Source organism: Agelaius tricolor, unplaced genomic scaffold, assembly GCF_023055355.1.
Source record: "Agelaius tricolor isolate 1412-34295 unplaced genomic scaffold, bAgeTri1.0.p SCAF_44, whole genome shotgun sequence".
Taxonomy (NCBI): domain Eukaryota; kingdom Metazoa; phylum Chordata; class Aves; order Passeriformes; family Icteridae; genus Agelaius; species Agelaius tricolor.
The window spans coordinates 3,265,001-3,281,278 of record NW_027269304.1 but is presented as its reverse complement, the minus strand read 5'-3'; the positions used below and the strand labels follow the sequence as shown (position 1 = coordinate 3,281,278).

General features: G+C 46.4%; 1 protein-coding gene across 4 annotated transcripts in view; it reads left to right on the top strand.

Annotated features, from left to right (window-relative positions):
• Positions 1–302: 302 nt before the first annotated feature.
• Positions 303–16,278, top strand: part of RASGRF2 (Ras protein specific guanine nucleotide releasing factor 2) — a 132,492-nt gene continuing 116,516 nt past the window's right edge. For all 4 annotated transcript variants that reach the window (XM_071455155.1, XM_071455154.1, XM_071455153.1 and 1 more), the window contains exon 1: positions 303–690. In XM_071455155.1, the coding sequence (XP_071311256.1) occupies positions 406–690 (285 nt within the window). In that variant the 5' untranslated portion in view covers positions 303–405. The remainder of the gene's footprint in view (positions 691–16,278) is intronic.

The following is a 16,278-nucleotide window of genomic DNA, read 5'->3' as shown; positions in this document are numbered from 1 at the left end:
GACGGGGGGATGGAGAGGGATGGGAGGATGGGGGGATGGAGGGATGGGGGATGGAGAGGGATGGAGGGATGGGGGATGGAGAGCGGAGGGATGCGGGGATGGGGGGAAGGGTGGAGGGGGGGGCAGGGCCCCGGGCGCTGCGGCGGCGGCGACTTTGCTCTTTAAATCGCTCTCCAAAGCGGATTTACGGCTGATCCCCCACGTCAGCGCCCGGGGGGCCGCTCGCCGCCGGCGGTGCCGGTGCCTGGGGCGGCGGGAGGCGGCGCGGGGCGGGGCGGGGCGGGGGCCGGGGGACACTCGGGCGGGGCGCGGGGCCGGGGCCGCCCCGTCGGTGCGTGCCGGAGCCCATGAATTGCTCCGTGAGCGCCCGGCGAGGCTGCGCCGCGGCCGCGGGCTCCGGGCACGATGCAGAAGAGCGTGCGGTACAACGAGGGGCACGCCCTGTACCTGGCGCTGCTGGCCCGCAAGGAGGGCACCAAGCGCGGCTACCTCAGCAAGAAGACGGCGGAGACCAACCGCTGGCACGAGAAGTGGTTCGCCCTCTACCAAAACGTGCTCTTCTACTTCGAGGGCGAGCAGAGCGCCCGCCCCGCCGGCATGTACATGCTGGAGGGCTGCAACTGCGAGCGGGTGCCCGCTCCCAAGGGATGCGCCGCGGGCAGCGCCAAGGATGCCGCGCTGGACAAGCAGGTACCGCCCCAGCCGCGGGTGGAGGGCAGGCGGGGAGGGACAGCCGGGCCCTCGGGCCGCCCCCTCGCAGCCCCGGCGGTGCCGCCCCCGGCCCGGCCCCGCCAGCGGCGGCTCCTGCGGCTCCCGGGGCCAAGTGCGGAGCCGGCGGCTCTGGGGTCCTCGCTGGTGGCTCCTCGTTCCTCCCTGAGCCTTGTGTTTCCACCCCCTGTGACAGCCGCCGGATTTCGGTGCGCTGCCCGGAGAGGGGCGTTTCACAAGGCAGGTGTTGAGTGGTCTGGGTGCCAGCACTTCAGCCGTGTGAAGAAATGCAGCTGTGCTTTGCTCAGCAGGCTCAGCACAGCCGCGCTGCCGGGGGCCCAGAGTCCCAGAGCAGCACGGGGCACTGTGAGGGGCCGCTGAGCCCTTCCTTCCCTGTGGGGCTGCCCCGCTCGCAGCGGTGCTCTGGGGGCACACAGCCGGGCCGGTGTCCGGGCGGCCCGGGTGAGCCCGTGCCCTGGTGGCAGCCGGTGGCGTCCCAAGGGGTCCCGGCCAGGCAGGGGTGGCAGCCCGGCCGAGCCGAGGTGGCACCGATGGCACAGAGCCCGAGCCGGGTCCGGCCCGGCTGCCGCGGGGCTCCGGGGGCATTCCTTGCCCGGGGGGCGACCGTGACCTGCCCAATTCCCGCCCAGTTCCTGCCCAATTCCTGCCCTGGCGGCCCAGCTGATCCTGCCCAAAGCTGATCTGTGTGACATGCGTGTGTCAGAGCAGCAGTGGTTAAACACTCGCGTGTATTACATAACCGGGAAGGAAAGGACGCTCTGCTTGCTCGGCGTGGATAGAGAGCGGGTGTCTTACCCACACACCTCCTGTTGCCTCATCTGAATTCTTGATCTCGTTTGAAATGTGCTCAAAGCTGGTCCTGGCGTGCCCTGGTGCCTTTCCCCCCGCACGGGAGCGGCCCGGCGGGGTTGGGGAAGTTTGGGTGGCTCCAGGAGCTGTTTCGGGCTGGCTGCAGGTGTTTCCTCACGCTTGTGAGAAAGTGACACAGAGCACAGCCGAGTCCTGAACCCCAGCACACCTCTGAGCTGTCCTGGAGTGGTAACTCTGCAAGGAGAGCTCAGAGCCTCAGCTTGTATCTATGCTTTTTGTCCCACCTGTAAATGATCCCGGTGTGCTCAGGCAGCCTCCGGGTGCCTCGTGGTCAAGCGAGCAAAGTTAGGGCAGCTGGGGTGGTTGCACTTGTGTCATGTTCACCCTCCAGTTCCTGCTTTGAGGCATGCTTTCATGGCGTTGTAAATGGAGTGCTGGAGGATCCCAGGTGATATTAAACATGGATGTTGCCCTGCCTTCTTCACACTGGCTTACTACGGTTCTTTATTGGTGGTGTGGTTAAGTTACAGCTTGACTTAGAGAACTGCCTGAAAACAAATCCCTTCCATGTCTGTTCTCCGGGAGCCTTAAGTTGTGCTTTTATAGTGATGAATGAGTTGATCATAATCACATCTAGTAATAATTACAGGGCAGGAAGCTGAGCTTTTATTGCTTCAGACATCAACTATGTTGGTGCTTTCAAGAATAGCAGACTGCTATTAAAGAGGCAGAAGAATGCCTCAGTTTTATTTTTTTTATGGGATGCTGTTTGAATTTTCAAGAGAGATCATCAGGAAATACCCTTTTCTGTTCACCTTTTGCTTGATCCCAAGCTTTATTCAAAGCCTTTGAGTGTTAGTAGCTTTTACAGATGTTTAATCATTGAAGTGCACTCTTGTTTGTAAACACACATACAAACACAAATCTTTGCTAAGGTGTACAGGAAATTCCCTCAGTGGCCAAAACTGATCCACTGCAAGAAAAAAAAAGAATAAAAAGATCTGAAAATTAAGAAGTCTCTTTTATTCAGAAAATGTGCTCACATTCTTAAAGGTGTAAAGCAATAAGCCACGAACCTTCAGTTTATTAACAGAGGCAGGCAAACTTTAATCAGATGATAATGAAAAGTCGATATTGCACATGCTAACCCCTGGCAGTGAAAAAATACTGCATAGATTTAATTTGCTTTGATTTCACCACACAAATGTATTAATGGAATGAAAAAAAAAGAAAAAAAAAGAAAAAAGAGGGAAGCTCTATGGCAGTTTTTTTTTTTTTTAAGAATCAGCTCTCTCCAAAGAACTGACAAAAGACAGAAGTTATCTGCTTTACTTTGGGTTTTATTTACCTGAGTAAATTAGAGTGATATGATAGATATTAGAGTGATATGTGCTATAAAGTTACACAAATGAGGGAGAGAAAGAGGAATTAATCACGCGAGAGAGCTTCATCAGCATACCTTGAGTGGATATGTGAAAAAGCAATGCATTTTGTCCAAGTTACATAATAAAGATGATGGAAAATGCTTGTAGGACAGATAGATTTTGCTTTCCTTATCTTGTAGATCCTTTCAGTGCTGGTTTCCAGGTGTTTGGGCACTGACTGTGCCAGCTGAAACTCTGTAAAGTGCCAGAGCTGAGGGGTGGGATGAGGGCTGGGCTGGGCTGTCCTGCACAGGACACAGAATTTGGGCCACCAGATGTGTCCAGGTGTGGTGTCCATGCCCCAGCCAGCCCAGGTACTGGACAGTGACACATTCCACCTGCTGGGATGTTAAAGTGTGACAGGAACCACCATTCTGAGGAAGGTCCAAATGCCTTCATAAGATTTGCTCTGATCTGGCATCATTAAGGGCCTGAGAAATAATTGCCATGGCAGAATGTGCTTATTTTGCCTTTTCCATTAACATATTAGTATGTTTGGCTTTTTTTCCTTCACAGGGGTATTTGCTTCAAAGGAAAATCTGTTAAAAGTACAGACCCTGTCTTGATAATGACTGCATAAAGAGTGAATCAACTGATATTCTGAAAATGTGTGATCAAATTGAGCACGCTGCATATACTGAATGATCTGCAGAGGGAATTCTTGTTTTTAAAGAAAAGTGTTTTGATCTCTGTCAGATTTTAGAAGAGTTTCTGTGAACACCAAACAGGTGTAGCTGTGCACTCTGATTTCACGTTTCAGGCAGAAAAAAAAAAGACATAGATTTATTGGAGGAACAACAATGTGGAAGAGGCTGAGTTTCAAATCAGCAAATTAGGACATGTAAATACCACATGCAGATAGGTTCTGATTTTAGTTAAACTGCTTCTTCCCAGGGGAACTGAGGGCTGTAAACAAGTGCAGCTCCCAACAAGTCCTTCACTGTGGCACTGGGAGTCTTGCTGAGAATACATTTCTGCTTTTCTTTCAAAAACTCTGTGAGGAGAGTGGTTGGCTCTGTCTCAGTGAGGGGTTAGACTCTTTCAAAAATAAAGCAAAATGCCCCAAATTATGCTTTTTGCAGAGCCTCACAGAAGGCTGGCACTTGTTATCCAGCCAAGTTCACAGATACTTTTTGAAACACTACTGGAAACAAGTGATTCGAGGAATGTAAATATTAACATTATTATTATTGTCCACACTGGGAGGAGGCCTGTGTGTTTAGTTTCTTTCGTAAGTGTGCATTGAATACGTGGAAATGTTCTGATACTGTTATTAATAACTGCCTCGGAGTATTTAAGGTTGTAAATGTTGCATGATTGGAGCAGAGATATTCTTTGTGTCTTGCCTGCAATAATCTTCCTCCCACTTAGCAAAATTAAATGCAGTATTAGGTCCATGTCCCCACAGATTAACAGAATCCAATCATTTGAATTTTTTTTTTTTTCTGCCTGCTGCAGCTCTGGTTTTGTAGAGGACACAGTGATTTTGTGCATCCCCTCTGTTTTACACTCACTGCTTGGCACATGCCACCAACAGCTTTGCTGTACCTTCAGCTACTTTAATGTCTAACCAACCAACAGCACTTAAAGGGCATTTTTTAATGAAGATGAAATTAATTAAAAGTTGTTCAAAAATTTTTTTTGGGGCAACCCCCCTGAGCTGCTCAGCATCCTGTGCATGTTTAATGCTGTAGATGGGTGAGGAGTGTTGGGGTTTTTTTGGCACCTTCAGGATTTGTATTGCCCATAAAACTTACTGCTTGCATGTGGGCAGGGAACTCCCTGTGGTGTTCCAGTGAAAGGTAGGCCAGAGACCACCAAGCTTTAAAAATTTCAGCAGAAATTAATCAATAATAGATGAGGTTTTCTTCTCATCTTCTGACAAGAAATAAAAAGATGAGTTGTGCTTTCGTTTTCTCCAAACTTTTAGATTTTTTTTAATGGATTACCTTCAACAGAAAGAGTGAATTAGAAAAGATGGCTACCAGTGCTCTTGGGGTTAATGTTTCTGTGAGGGCTTCTCATGGCAGAGTCTCTAAATGGTTCTTGTGTGGAGACACCTTTGGGGCAACCTGCTCTTGGTCACTTTCCAGGCTGTCCCTGTCCTCCAGTCACTGCTGGGGACATCAGAGGTCGTGGGCACATTCCCAGATATTTGAGACTCTTGTGGTCTGTGCTTGAGGGGCAGCAGAGCACGAGCCACTGGCACTGAGCTCCCAAGGGGCTGCCTCTTTCTGCTTTGGGAAGAAATAAAATGTGAATTTTCAGTGTCCCCTGTGACCCAAGGCAACAGGTGGGTGTGATGGTGTTCACAGGGTCCCAGGGTGAGGGAAGAGATGAGGATCTGACTCCACGTTTCAGAAGGCTTGGTTTATTATTTTATGATATATATTACATTAAAACTGTACTGAAAGAATAGAAGAAAAGGTTTTATCTCAGAAGGCTGGCTAAGAATAGAATAGCAAAGAGTGATAACAAAGGTTTGTGGCTCAGACAGAGAGTCTGAGCCAGCTGACTGTGATTGGCCATTAATTAGAAACAACCACACGAGCCCAATCCCAGATGCACCTGTTGCATTCCACAGCAGCAGATAACCATTGCTTACATTTTGTTCCTGAGGCCTCTCAGCTTCTCAGGAGGGAAAATCCTAAGGAAAGGGTTTTTCATGAAAAGATGTCTGTGACAGGTGACAAATAAATACAAAAATTAATGAAACCCCCAAACCAACCAACCAACAAATGGAAAAGAACCCAACCCAAACCAGCAACCAAACAAACGAGTAAAACCCCCCCGTGATCCATCCAGGGACTGAGCTCTGCTCTTTGAGAAATGTTTTGTGAGCACATTTTGTGAAGAAGGAGAAGGACAGGAAAATCTCACAGCCATATTTATTTGCAGATTTGCCAAAATTTAGGCATTTCCTCCCAACTCTTCAAGATGTATGTTTCTCCTGTTGTGTTGCCAAGTGGGTTGTTTGTAGCTGTGCATGTGTGGGGAGCCTACACAGCTGATAATGGAGCTGCAGGGAGGTGTGGTTTATTTCTGACATCCTTCCTCAAGGGTTAGTTGGATCCACACAGGCACAGCCTGGAGAGCATTGATGACATTCAATAGTTTATTATTAAACCTTTGGCAGCCTTCATGCGTGTGAAGTGGCTTTGGTCAGGCACCTGAGCCTGATCCATTTTGTTTTCTCTTCTTGACTTTTGGTCACCCTTGAGGGTGAAAGGCAGCAGGAGACCCCACGTGAATGTCTGAGAGAGTAATTAAAAGGAGTGAGCATAATAAGATCAGATTTTGGTGAGACAAAGTTTTATTGGATAGAAAACATGGACTGAGGTCCTCAGCTTTTCCCTGCAAGGCACTGTAAGATCCTGAAACATTACAATGTGCTCTAACAGAAGTGCCTAATGTGTAATTAAGTTATTGGATGATAATTAGATCCCAAGACAAATGACATTTGGCAAGGGCTTGTTTGTGGAGCTGCTGGGAAATGCTCTTGGCCAGCAGGTGAAATGTCAGTGGCTGGAAGCACAGGTTAGAGCTCGCTTGGAAACGCAGAGTCCCAGAGCCTGGAGACCCAAAATGTCACTCTGTCCCTGCCTTGTAGGAATGATGTGAGCCTCAGTGCCAGCCTCAAACATGCCAGGGGCGACCAGAGGCTCCTGCTGCAGGGCAGGGGTGAGAACGCTCAAATAAAGTTCAAATAAAGCACTCTAACAGTTTAATGTGGATTTCATTCTCCCACCTGTCTGACAGCCAGTGCTGCTGCTCATTTCATTTTGTCTCCCTTATTGATGGAGTTGCATCGATTTGGCCTCATCTGCTCAGTTCCTCAGATCTACCAGGAGATCTGTGCAAAGCAAATTCCGAGCACAGAAATAGCACCTCAGTCCCTAACTTACTGAGTAATTGCACTTCATTTATCTTAATTTACCTTGGTTTAACTTTTAAGCTTGTTTTTTTATTTTTTCACTGTTTTTTTTTTGGGGCAGGGTTTGTCAGGGTGGAGAACAGTGCTGGTGGGGCTGTGGGTCAGGAACATGAGATTTTGGGGAGCCCCTCTTCCCAGTTCTTTCTGTGTTCCACTCATTACTGATTGAGGGATGGGTTTTTTTAACACTGTGCCTCGGCACTAAATGTGTAGGAACATATGCTTCCAATCGAGCTTCCAATTTTTTTAAATTTTTTTTTTTTGGATTTACCAATCCCGCAAGGTTTTCTGTTTGAGCTACAGAATCAGTATTTATAGAAGCAGAGGCTTCCCCAAGTCAGTCCAGCCATTTCAGTTTCTTTTGGTGTTTGCCATGAGCTCAGAACCAACTGAGGTTTTTTTAGGCAGTGTTATAAGCTGCCAATTCTGCAAAGAGCTATATTATCATTTTTAATTTTACTTCTGGAAGTGTGTAGGTTTTTTTTTTGTTTGTTTTGTTTTGTTTTGTTTTGGATTTTTTGGGTTGTTTGTGGGTTTTTTTCTTTTTTTTTCTCTCTCTTTTTTTTTTTTTTGGTAGATCTGATCATCTCCACTACATCTTTAAAAAAAAAAAAAAAAAGGTTGTATTTTAAGAGGTAAATGCTGTAACTACTGAAGAAAACCCAGAATTATATTCTCTCCCTTTTTCTCATGGTGCTGTGACTTTGTGACTTTTGCCCATTTTTTTTTGCCTTCTGAGATTTTTGAGTGTGATATAACGTCTGGGAAACAGAAGTTATCTGATTAATTATCCTGCAGGCTTGACCTGGGTGCGATTCAGGTTCTCGACTCGCTGTGCAAGATTTCCCCTGCACGGCAGCGTGCTGCCCTTTGCAATCCTTCAGGCCCAGCAGCCTTGCTGAGTTGCAGGAACTCGTTGCATGCAGCTCCTTGCGCTGCGTTTTTGGGATGTGTGCGTGCCTCTATTTGGCGCTCTGTGAGTGAATTTGTGGCTGTGTGTAGAGGTCTGTACCTGTGCGGAGGTACTGCAGGACAGGAGAGGGCAGGACAGGATTCTGGGGGCCCCACCTGAGCTGGATGCTGGGCAGACGGGGCAGTCCTGGGCCGTTTCTGGGGAATTGGTCTCCCCATCCCACGCTGGGTGTTTGCCTCTGCTCCGGCATTTCCCGTGCTGGCTCCTGAACCTCACTGCCCTGCTGGTGCTGTCTCTCCTGTCTAAAACAAGTTTCACTACTTAAAAATTTCTAAATAAAAGTTTAGTGAGGGATAAAAGGGACAATATCCAGTGCTGGGGTGCCTTGCCAAAATGCCAGAGGCACACCATTAGCTTAAAATAATTTTCCTATGTACTTTTCATTACAGTGGTGAAATGCATATTAATGAGAGTTATGCATATTGAAACATTTTCCTGAGTTTAGATATTCCAGGAATTTCTTTTGCTTGGTTTTACCCTTTGACTTGTCTGCATGCCATCCTGTAGATTAAATCAATATATTTTATTTCCTCTCGAGGCTCCATTCTGGTGTTTTGACACTACTTAATAACTGGAGGGTTGGTAGTAAATTTCTCCCTTGGTGTTCTGGTTTTTGTCACTGTAATCTTATCATTCAGAGGAAATGTGAGAAACAACATTGCTATTTCACACTATTGTTTGAGTTAGTTACACAAATAAAGGCATTTTATCATTACATAGTGTCTATTTTAATATTATGCTAAGGCTTAAGATATATTTATCACACTACTATTTCTATATAAGTGTAGTGTGATAAATATACTTTTATATATTTATAAAAGTATATTTTATAAATATACTTTAAAAAAGTATATATTTATATATATATGTAATATATACTTCATAAGAGTATATATTATAAGCTATACATTGCATAAATAAACTGACGGCTTGTACTATACCAAAAAGCAGCTAAAAGGAATTACGAATAGCACGATATCAGAATATTTATGATAAATAATAACTTGCAAAAGCCAATACGTAAATGTGAAAGCCAATAACTATATTTTTCATTTATAACTAATTTATAACTTTGATGTCTCAGGACTTGCTGGGTCCCCACCTGTTGGAAATTTAGGATAGCTGTTCCTGTTTCTTTCTGTTTTCTCTTCACTTCCTCCGCCTTACACAAATTATTTCTCCCGTTTCAGCAAATGCCAAAGATTTTATGTTCTTCTCTGGAACTGTGGGATCATGCTCAGCACCTTTGGCAGGATGTCTCTGATGTCCTCCAGAATGGAGTCAGAGTTTATTTTTAACCCTGTGCATTCATGGAGGATCAGGCATGACAAGAAAATTGCAACCTTCTCTTGCACTAGTCATGTTCTCTTCAATTTGGCGCTCACAGAACAATTTCAGTGAACTGTTGAAAATGCTTCCTCCTAATAAATCTGCTGGGGGGAAGGTGTGGTGGTGTTCACAGGGGTCCCAGGATGAGGGAAGAGACAAGGATCTGACTCCATGTTTCAGAAGGCTTGATTTATTATTTTATGATATATATTACATTAAAACTGTACTGAAAGAATAGAAGAAAAGATTTCATCTCAGAATGCTAGCTAAGAATAGAAAAAGAAAGAATGAATAACAAAGGCTTCTGGCTCGGACAGAGAGTCCAAGCCAGCTGGGCTGTGATTGGCCATTAATTAGAAACAACCAGCATGAGCCCAATCCCAGATGCACCTGTTGCATCCCACAGCAGCAGATAACCATTGCTTACATTTTGTTCCTGAGGCCTCTCAGCTTCTCAGGAGGGAAAATCCCAAGGAAAGGATTTTTCATAAAAGATGTCTGCGACAGGGGAACTGAAATTGTGCAGGCCAAGTGCAGAGCTCTCTTGAGACAGTGCTGGAGAAGAGGTGCAGGAGGAGTGGAGGGCTCCAGCAGGGACACCTGTGCAGTATCAGCTCTGTCATGCAGGTGTTTCCTTGGTTTCTCTGGGTCTGGAATGGAGGCACTTGAGGTGTTTATTATTTCTTATCAGTAAAACAGTCTCACTGCTGTGAGTTGGGCAGCTTTTCATTAGAAGGCACAAAATGGCCAACAATCTCTTGTTCCAAGGCCTTTTAAAGTTAAATTATCCAATTAAGAATTGACACTGAGATTATTTTCCCTTTTAACCCAATAACTGATCCCAAAGAGCCCACAATGGGGACTTTTCTGCCCAATTACAAAATGCCACCCTGACCCATGGAGAAGAAGGAAGAAGAAGCAGGAAGGAGAAGCCCAGGACAACACCCTGTGCCCTCCATCTTGCTGCCATCCACAGCACACTAAAAACCCCAAACCCTCAATTTCTCACCAAGTGACACACCCGCACTGCTCTCTATAACCTATTTCACACTTTTGTGGGTTCCAGTCTATCCTGAAGCCTGGGAAACTTTCTCCATGGATGAGGGTCAGAGTCAGTGCTGCCCTGGGGGTCAGGGCACCCCAGAGCAGACACAGAAACATTCCCTGTGCTGCCCTGGGCTTCCACAGTGTTTGTGTGCAGGTGAAGGGAGCAGCAGTGCTGATGGCCCTGGGGTGATCCATGCAGGAGCTGATAACCAACTGATAATCAATGGCATTTGATTTCTGAAGCATTGTCTCCAGTTGTGAGAGCTTGTTCAGGAGCAGCAGGCAAGGGAGGGCTGCTGGGATGGAGCTGAGCCCTGTGTGTGTGATTTTCCAGGTTTTTATGTTGGCTTTGTGTCACTTTGTGAGGTCTTGCAGTTGTGCTTTCTTGGCCCAACAAGTACCTGATGGCTGAGAGAAATAGCAGGGCCTCCTTTCTTGTCAAGTACTCAGGAATGAATTGTGATTGTGATTAATAATGGTAATTAATCCTTGTTTTGGGGACCTGTATTGGCTCTGGAGGGAGGCATACTGGGAGGCAGAACCAACCTCTGTGAATGTAGTGGCTAAAATATAAATGTGCCACTTGAACACCAAAGGTCAATGGCTGTATCTCACCAGGCATCCAGAGTTGCATAAAACCTGCTGGGGTTTGTGCTGAACACTGCTGCAGTAATTCCTTCTTACCTCACTGGCTGTTGTGAAAACAAATGTGTTAATTGTAGGGGAGTGGAGAATGATGAAATGATGCCATGAGAGGTGTCACAGGAGATGGTATAAGAATTCCTGTCCTCTGCTGATCAGGGTGCAGGAGATGTGCATGTGCATCAGAGCAGGTCTCACTTGTGTGTGGTGGCTGAGCCAGGGTCTGCTGAGAGGAGAAGGCTCCCAGGAAGGGCTGCATTGCTGTGTTTGCACGCTGGGACTGCATTCGCTCCGCCAGGCAGCCTCAAACACACTGCCTTAATGCATAATGTCAAAAACAAAAAGAGAACCCCAAAGAAATCCAACCAAACAAACCAACCAAACAAAGAAACAAAAAAAAAAAAAACCCAAAACAAAACAAAAAACCAAAGAACCCCAAAAACAAAGAACCCCAAAACAAAACCAAAGAAGCAACCCATTAAAAACCCCTGTACCTGCCTTTGCTGCATAATGCCAAAAACAAAAAAAAGAACACCAAAACAAAAAACAAAACAAAAAAACCCCCCAAAAACCCAAAACAAAACAAAAAACCAAAGAACCCCCAAACCAAACAACCCCAAAAACAAAACCAAAGAATCAACCCACTAAAAACCCCAAACTGAACATGAAGCAGATGTACAAAACTTTCAAGAAACGGAGTTTTCGACCCACCGCTTCGGCTGTGGGAGCAAGCACGCAGAGACAGTTTGTTGGGGTGCAGATCTCCTGCAGTGATGGGTGCCAGCTTGCAGGCCCTGCCTGGGGGATTTTTGCTCATATCCCTCCTGCCTGCTGCAGGTGGGAGCTCCACGGGAGCATCACCCTCTGGCCCCAGGGCTCGCTGGGCTCCAGCGCTCCCAGCTCTGGCGTGCCAGGCCTGTGTGATGGATGAGCAAGGCCTTGGCTGACTCCCACAATTAACAGACAAACATCATGTCAAATATCAAATGTCATGTATTCGGGTTAAGAGAAGTTTTATAGATTTATAGTCATGTTTTACCCCCCTTGTGTCGTTATCAGGGGATGGCCTGGGTTGGGGATATTTGCAAGGGCTGGCTTGTCACTGTGGTGACATCTGACCTCCAGTCAGGATTTGAGGAGGTAAACTCCACCACTGGACAGTGAAGGAGGAGTTGATGGACAGAACTTTGAGAGGGGCCAAAGGGTTAAAAGGCAAAATCTCCTTTGTGTGGATGAGCACATGCTGGGGAAAATCCTCTGCTCGCAGCGCTGTAATATTTTCTCTATTCAGTCTTCTGTTGTATTTTTGATAAGGTTAATAAGCCTTTCTAAATTTATGAAAAGCGAGTAGCTATTTCTCACACCTGGGAGAGCTCTGCTGCCAGCAGGGCCACCCTGCCAGGGCTGCAGGCCTGCCAGAGCTCTGTGTACACCCCTGGGGTGATGCTGGAGTCATTTACAGCAGAGGATCTTGCCTGGCTGCTGCTCTGCATCCCTGTGGCTGTGGGCCAGCAAAGGGGGCTGGCCCTTGATGAGACACCCTGATGCCTTAGGATATTAACTTTTATAATTTTCATGTATTTTTGATCCTGCAGTTCTTTAGTGTGTAACTCCAAACTCCACATTCAGTGTGAGCTGCTGCTGCCCCATTTTGGGCAGACACAACAATTCCTCTTCAGGCCTGGCAACCAAGGACACCTCACTGCCCCAGGGCCAGAAATGCAAACAAAAGGGAGTTGGGTGGGCAAACTTGGGGTAAATGACTTCATTAGCTGAGACTGGAATTGGAACAGATTAACCCCCCAATATGCAAATGGACCAAATTTATAAAATTATGAAAACCCATGACCTGTGGTTCATTTTTGGATGTAGCCCCTGAGGGAGGGTTTGCCTGCCCTAAATGTACCTGAAGGCCCTTGAATGAACAGAGCTGCTTTTTATTCCCTTAGCTCTGTCTGACCCCTGTTTTCAGGTAGCCCAAAAGGCATCAACCTGACAAACTGAGAGTGATGCCAGGTGCTTCTGTGTGAGACAAATAAATATATTTACCTCCCATGAAAAGGAGGGGAGAACAAAATAAAGTATCTTCCCAGCACCGATCTTCAGTTTTCCTAAAGATCATTGACGTTCTACAAATGTGTCTTTGATTTTTTTATTTTACTTTTACTTTTTTTTGAGGGTGTTTGAATGCATATCTTATGTGTGTTCATTTTTGGGTGATCCACAGCAGAAGGATGCTTGTCTGGGCTCTCTGTGTCCCAGCTTACTTGCCTCTTGAGCCCCTCTCACCCCGTGGGCTCCTGGTGAATCAGTTTCCTGTCTCTGCTGTGACTTCTGCAGACACGAACCAGCCTGAAATGCGGAATCCCATCCCATCTGGTGGTGCATGGGTGGCACCATCTGCATGGGGACGTTTGTTTATCCCTGCAGCCCTCCCCGTGCTCAGCTGCGGCTGCACAGGAGACACAGGAGTGACACAGGAGTGGCTCCCACGAGCTGTCACCTGCAAGTCCCTGCACACAGCAACGCCTGAGGAGTGCCAGGTGCCCTGTCCTGTGTCTGGGCTGCTCCTCCTCTGATCCATGGCTTCATTTTCCTCCAGGACCTCTCGGGTGCACCTTGCAGGTTTGTCCTTCCAGGCAAGAGGCTCTCCCTGGTCCTGCTGGTCTCAGTTGTTCCACCTTGTTTCAGGCAGCTGGGGTTTGATGCACTTGGCTGAAACTGGAGAGAGCTTTTACTCCTAATATTTATTTTGTGAGCAAGTTAGTGGTAATTGTAGCAGGTCCCCTTAATACCACTTGCATTAGAAAGGTGAATGTATGAGTTTTGTAATAATTGACATTCATTGCCAGGGTAATATCAAATGTTTGCTCACACATTTGCTCCCTCTTTGTGGTGTCCCCCTCTTTGACCCTTTCCGTCCAGCACTTGCTTTGCCTCATGTACATTTCAGACTGCTTTTGGTGCACATTCCTGGCCTGGTTTCTGCCCCACAAATGTTATTGTGGTGCTTCTTGTGTGTCCCATGTGCTGGGAGCTCTGGGTCAGTCCCTGCTGCTCTCACCAGGACCAGGACCAGGACAGAAAGTGACTCCAGCTGTGAGCAGGAGCAGGGCAGGGACCTGTGCAGGACTTTGTTCATCATTTTTGTCCTTTCCCATGGATTCTCCAGGTCACTGTGTCCTGCTTGTGCAGCTCCTTCAGCAGCTTCCAGGGCAGCCACACTTTATTTCTTGCTGTGAGCATCTCTCCTCTCCTGGCTGAGCGATCCTGACTTTCTGCTGCTGTTTTTAGGGTGGGTGGAGAACGGTAAGCAACCAAGTCCTTTTATTCTGAGCAGTGTAAGGCACCTCATCTTTCTGAATTTTGTTTTTCATCTTTCCTAATAAGTGTTGATATTTATACTTTCACACCTTACAGTAATGTCAGCATTTGACAGTTACATGCAGTAAAAACAAACAATTTTTTTCTATAAATTACTGTGGTGTAATACAAAAGTTCAAAATTCTCTGAATTCTCGAGTGACTCAGAATTTTTTGTGCTCAGGAACACAAACCTGCTTGACTTTGAATCCACCCATATTCTTCAATGATTTACTGGTGCAGTCCAGTGGCACCCAGACTTTTTGCTGGAGTGAACCTTGAGAAGTGTGGCGTGGTCACAGTGGCTGGGAGAAGCTCCTGAGGACTGTGAGGGAGCAGATGTCCCCCAGACATCATCCCTCACATCCCCAGGGCTGGCCAGGACAGGGCAGGACTGTTGTATTTGCAGGGAATGCCCGACAAAGGCAGGAATGATGACTCTGACTCCATGTTCTCAGAAGGCTAATTTATTATTTTATTTTACTATATTATAGTAGAGAATGCAAAAAAGATTCTTACAGAATGCTATAAAGATAATAATGAAAACTCCTGAGTCTTTCCAGAGTCCCGACACAGCTTGGCCCTGATTGGCCAAAGAGTGAAAACAACTCCCAGCAGAATCCAATGGAACAATCACCTGTGGGTAAACAATCTCCAAACATATTCTACATGTGAGCACAACACAGGAGAAGCAAATGAGATCAGAATTGTTTTCCTTTTCTCTGAGGCTTCTCAGCTTCCCAGGAGACAAACCCTGGGCAAAGGGATTTTTTCAGGAAATGTGAATGCCACACAGGGCCACCAGTGTCACTGCAGCCCCTGGGAAGGGGATGAGGAAAATCCTCCTGGGAAGCGTTTCCACAGACACGGGGGCAAGGAGGGGTTTGGGGTGCTCAGTGGGATCCACAAAGGGGAAATCACACCTGACCAGCCTGATAGCCTCCAGCACTGATAGAGGGATTAAAACTCCCTGAATGACCAGGCCCCGAGGACAAGGGAAAGATGATACTGAGCCTTCACCCAGGACATTCAGTTCTAAGATGGGACTGTTGGCCCAAACAGTAGGAATTTTTTTTTTTTTTTTTGTAAGGAAAACCAGGAAGGCTTCCCACTCTGCTTTCTTAAATTTTCCTCTCTGCTTGTTGTCAGGAAGTGGAATCACGTGTGAAAAGAAATATATATGCCAGGACATTGTTTCAAGTCACTGTACAGTGATCAGCCTTGTCTTCTTTCTGGAAGAAATTTACTATTGGCTCAGAACCTTAACGAAAAATTCAGAATTCTTACAAGTTTATTGCAAAATAAAAAGATGAAAACTCTTTCTGTCTTTTTGTGCCTTTGAGATGCTTTTTTTTATTTAATGCACATGTTAGTGCGCCATGTATGTGGCATGTATTTTCTGTTTCACTTTTTTTTTTTTTTCTGGGGTAGTAAAAGAGGTTGTTTTCTTTTTTAATCACTTCCCATCTGATTTAAATTTGAAGTAGTTCATTCTGGCTTGGCTCACGTTTAAATTGTAGCAGGAAAAAATTTTGCAACTAGAATAAACTTAACTTTAAACTTTTATGCACTAATGAACAGAATATGATATAACTGCTGCTAACTCAAGCTGGAGCCTTTTTTCCTTGTCTTGAGTTACTTGGAATATATCTGTAATTCAATGTTTTTCTGCCTTTTGTATTCTCCTTGACCTGAGCAGTAACAACATTTCAAAAAATACCAAGTTTTGCTGCCCTGGGGGTTGTGAAATAAATTCTTTGGGCTGTGTTACTGCAGAGGTGGAAGCACAGAGGGGGACGTGGTTGTTCAGCTTCACCATGTTCAGACACTGCCAGGACTCACCTTGGCTCCAGTGTGTGTCACTACTGTGCCCATTTTCTTCCTGATTTTTCCCTTACCCTTTCCTTGTCCCTGCTGTTCGCTCAGGTGCCTTTTTAATTTAATCTCCTCCCCCTGGGGTATATTTGGGGAATCCCTACCTGGTACTGAAGATGCATCATGTGCAAAGCCCCCCTAGCACAGCCCAGC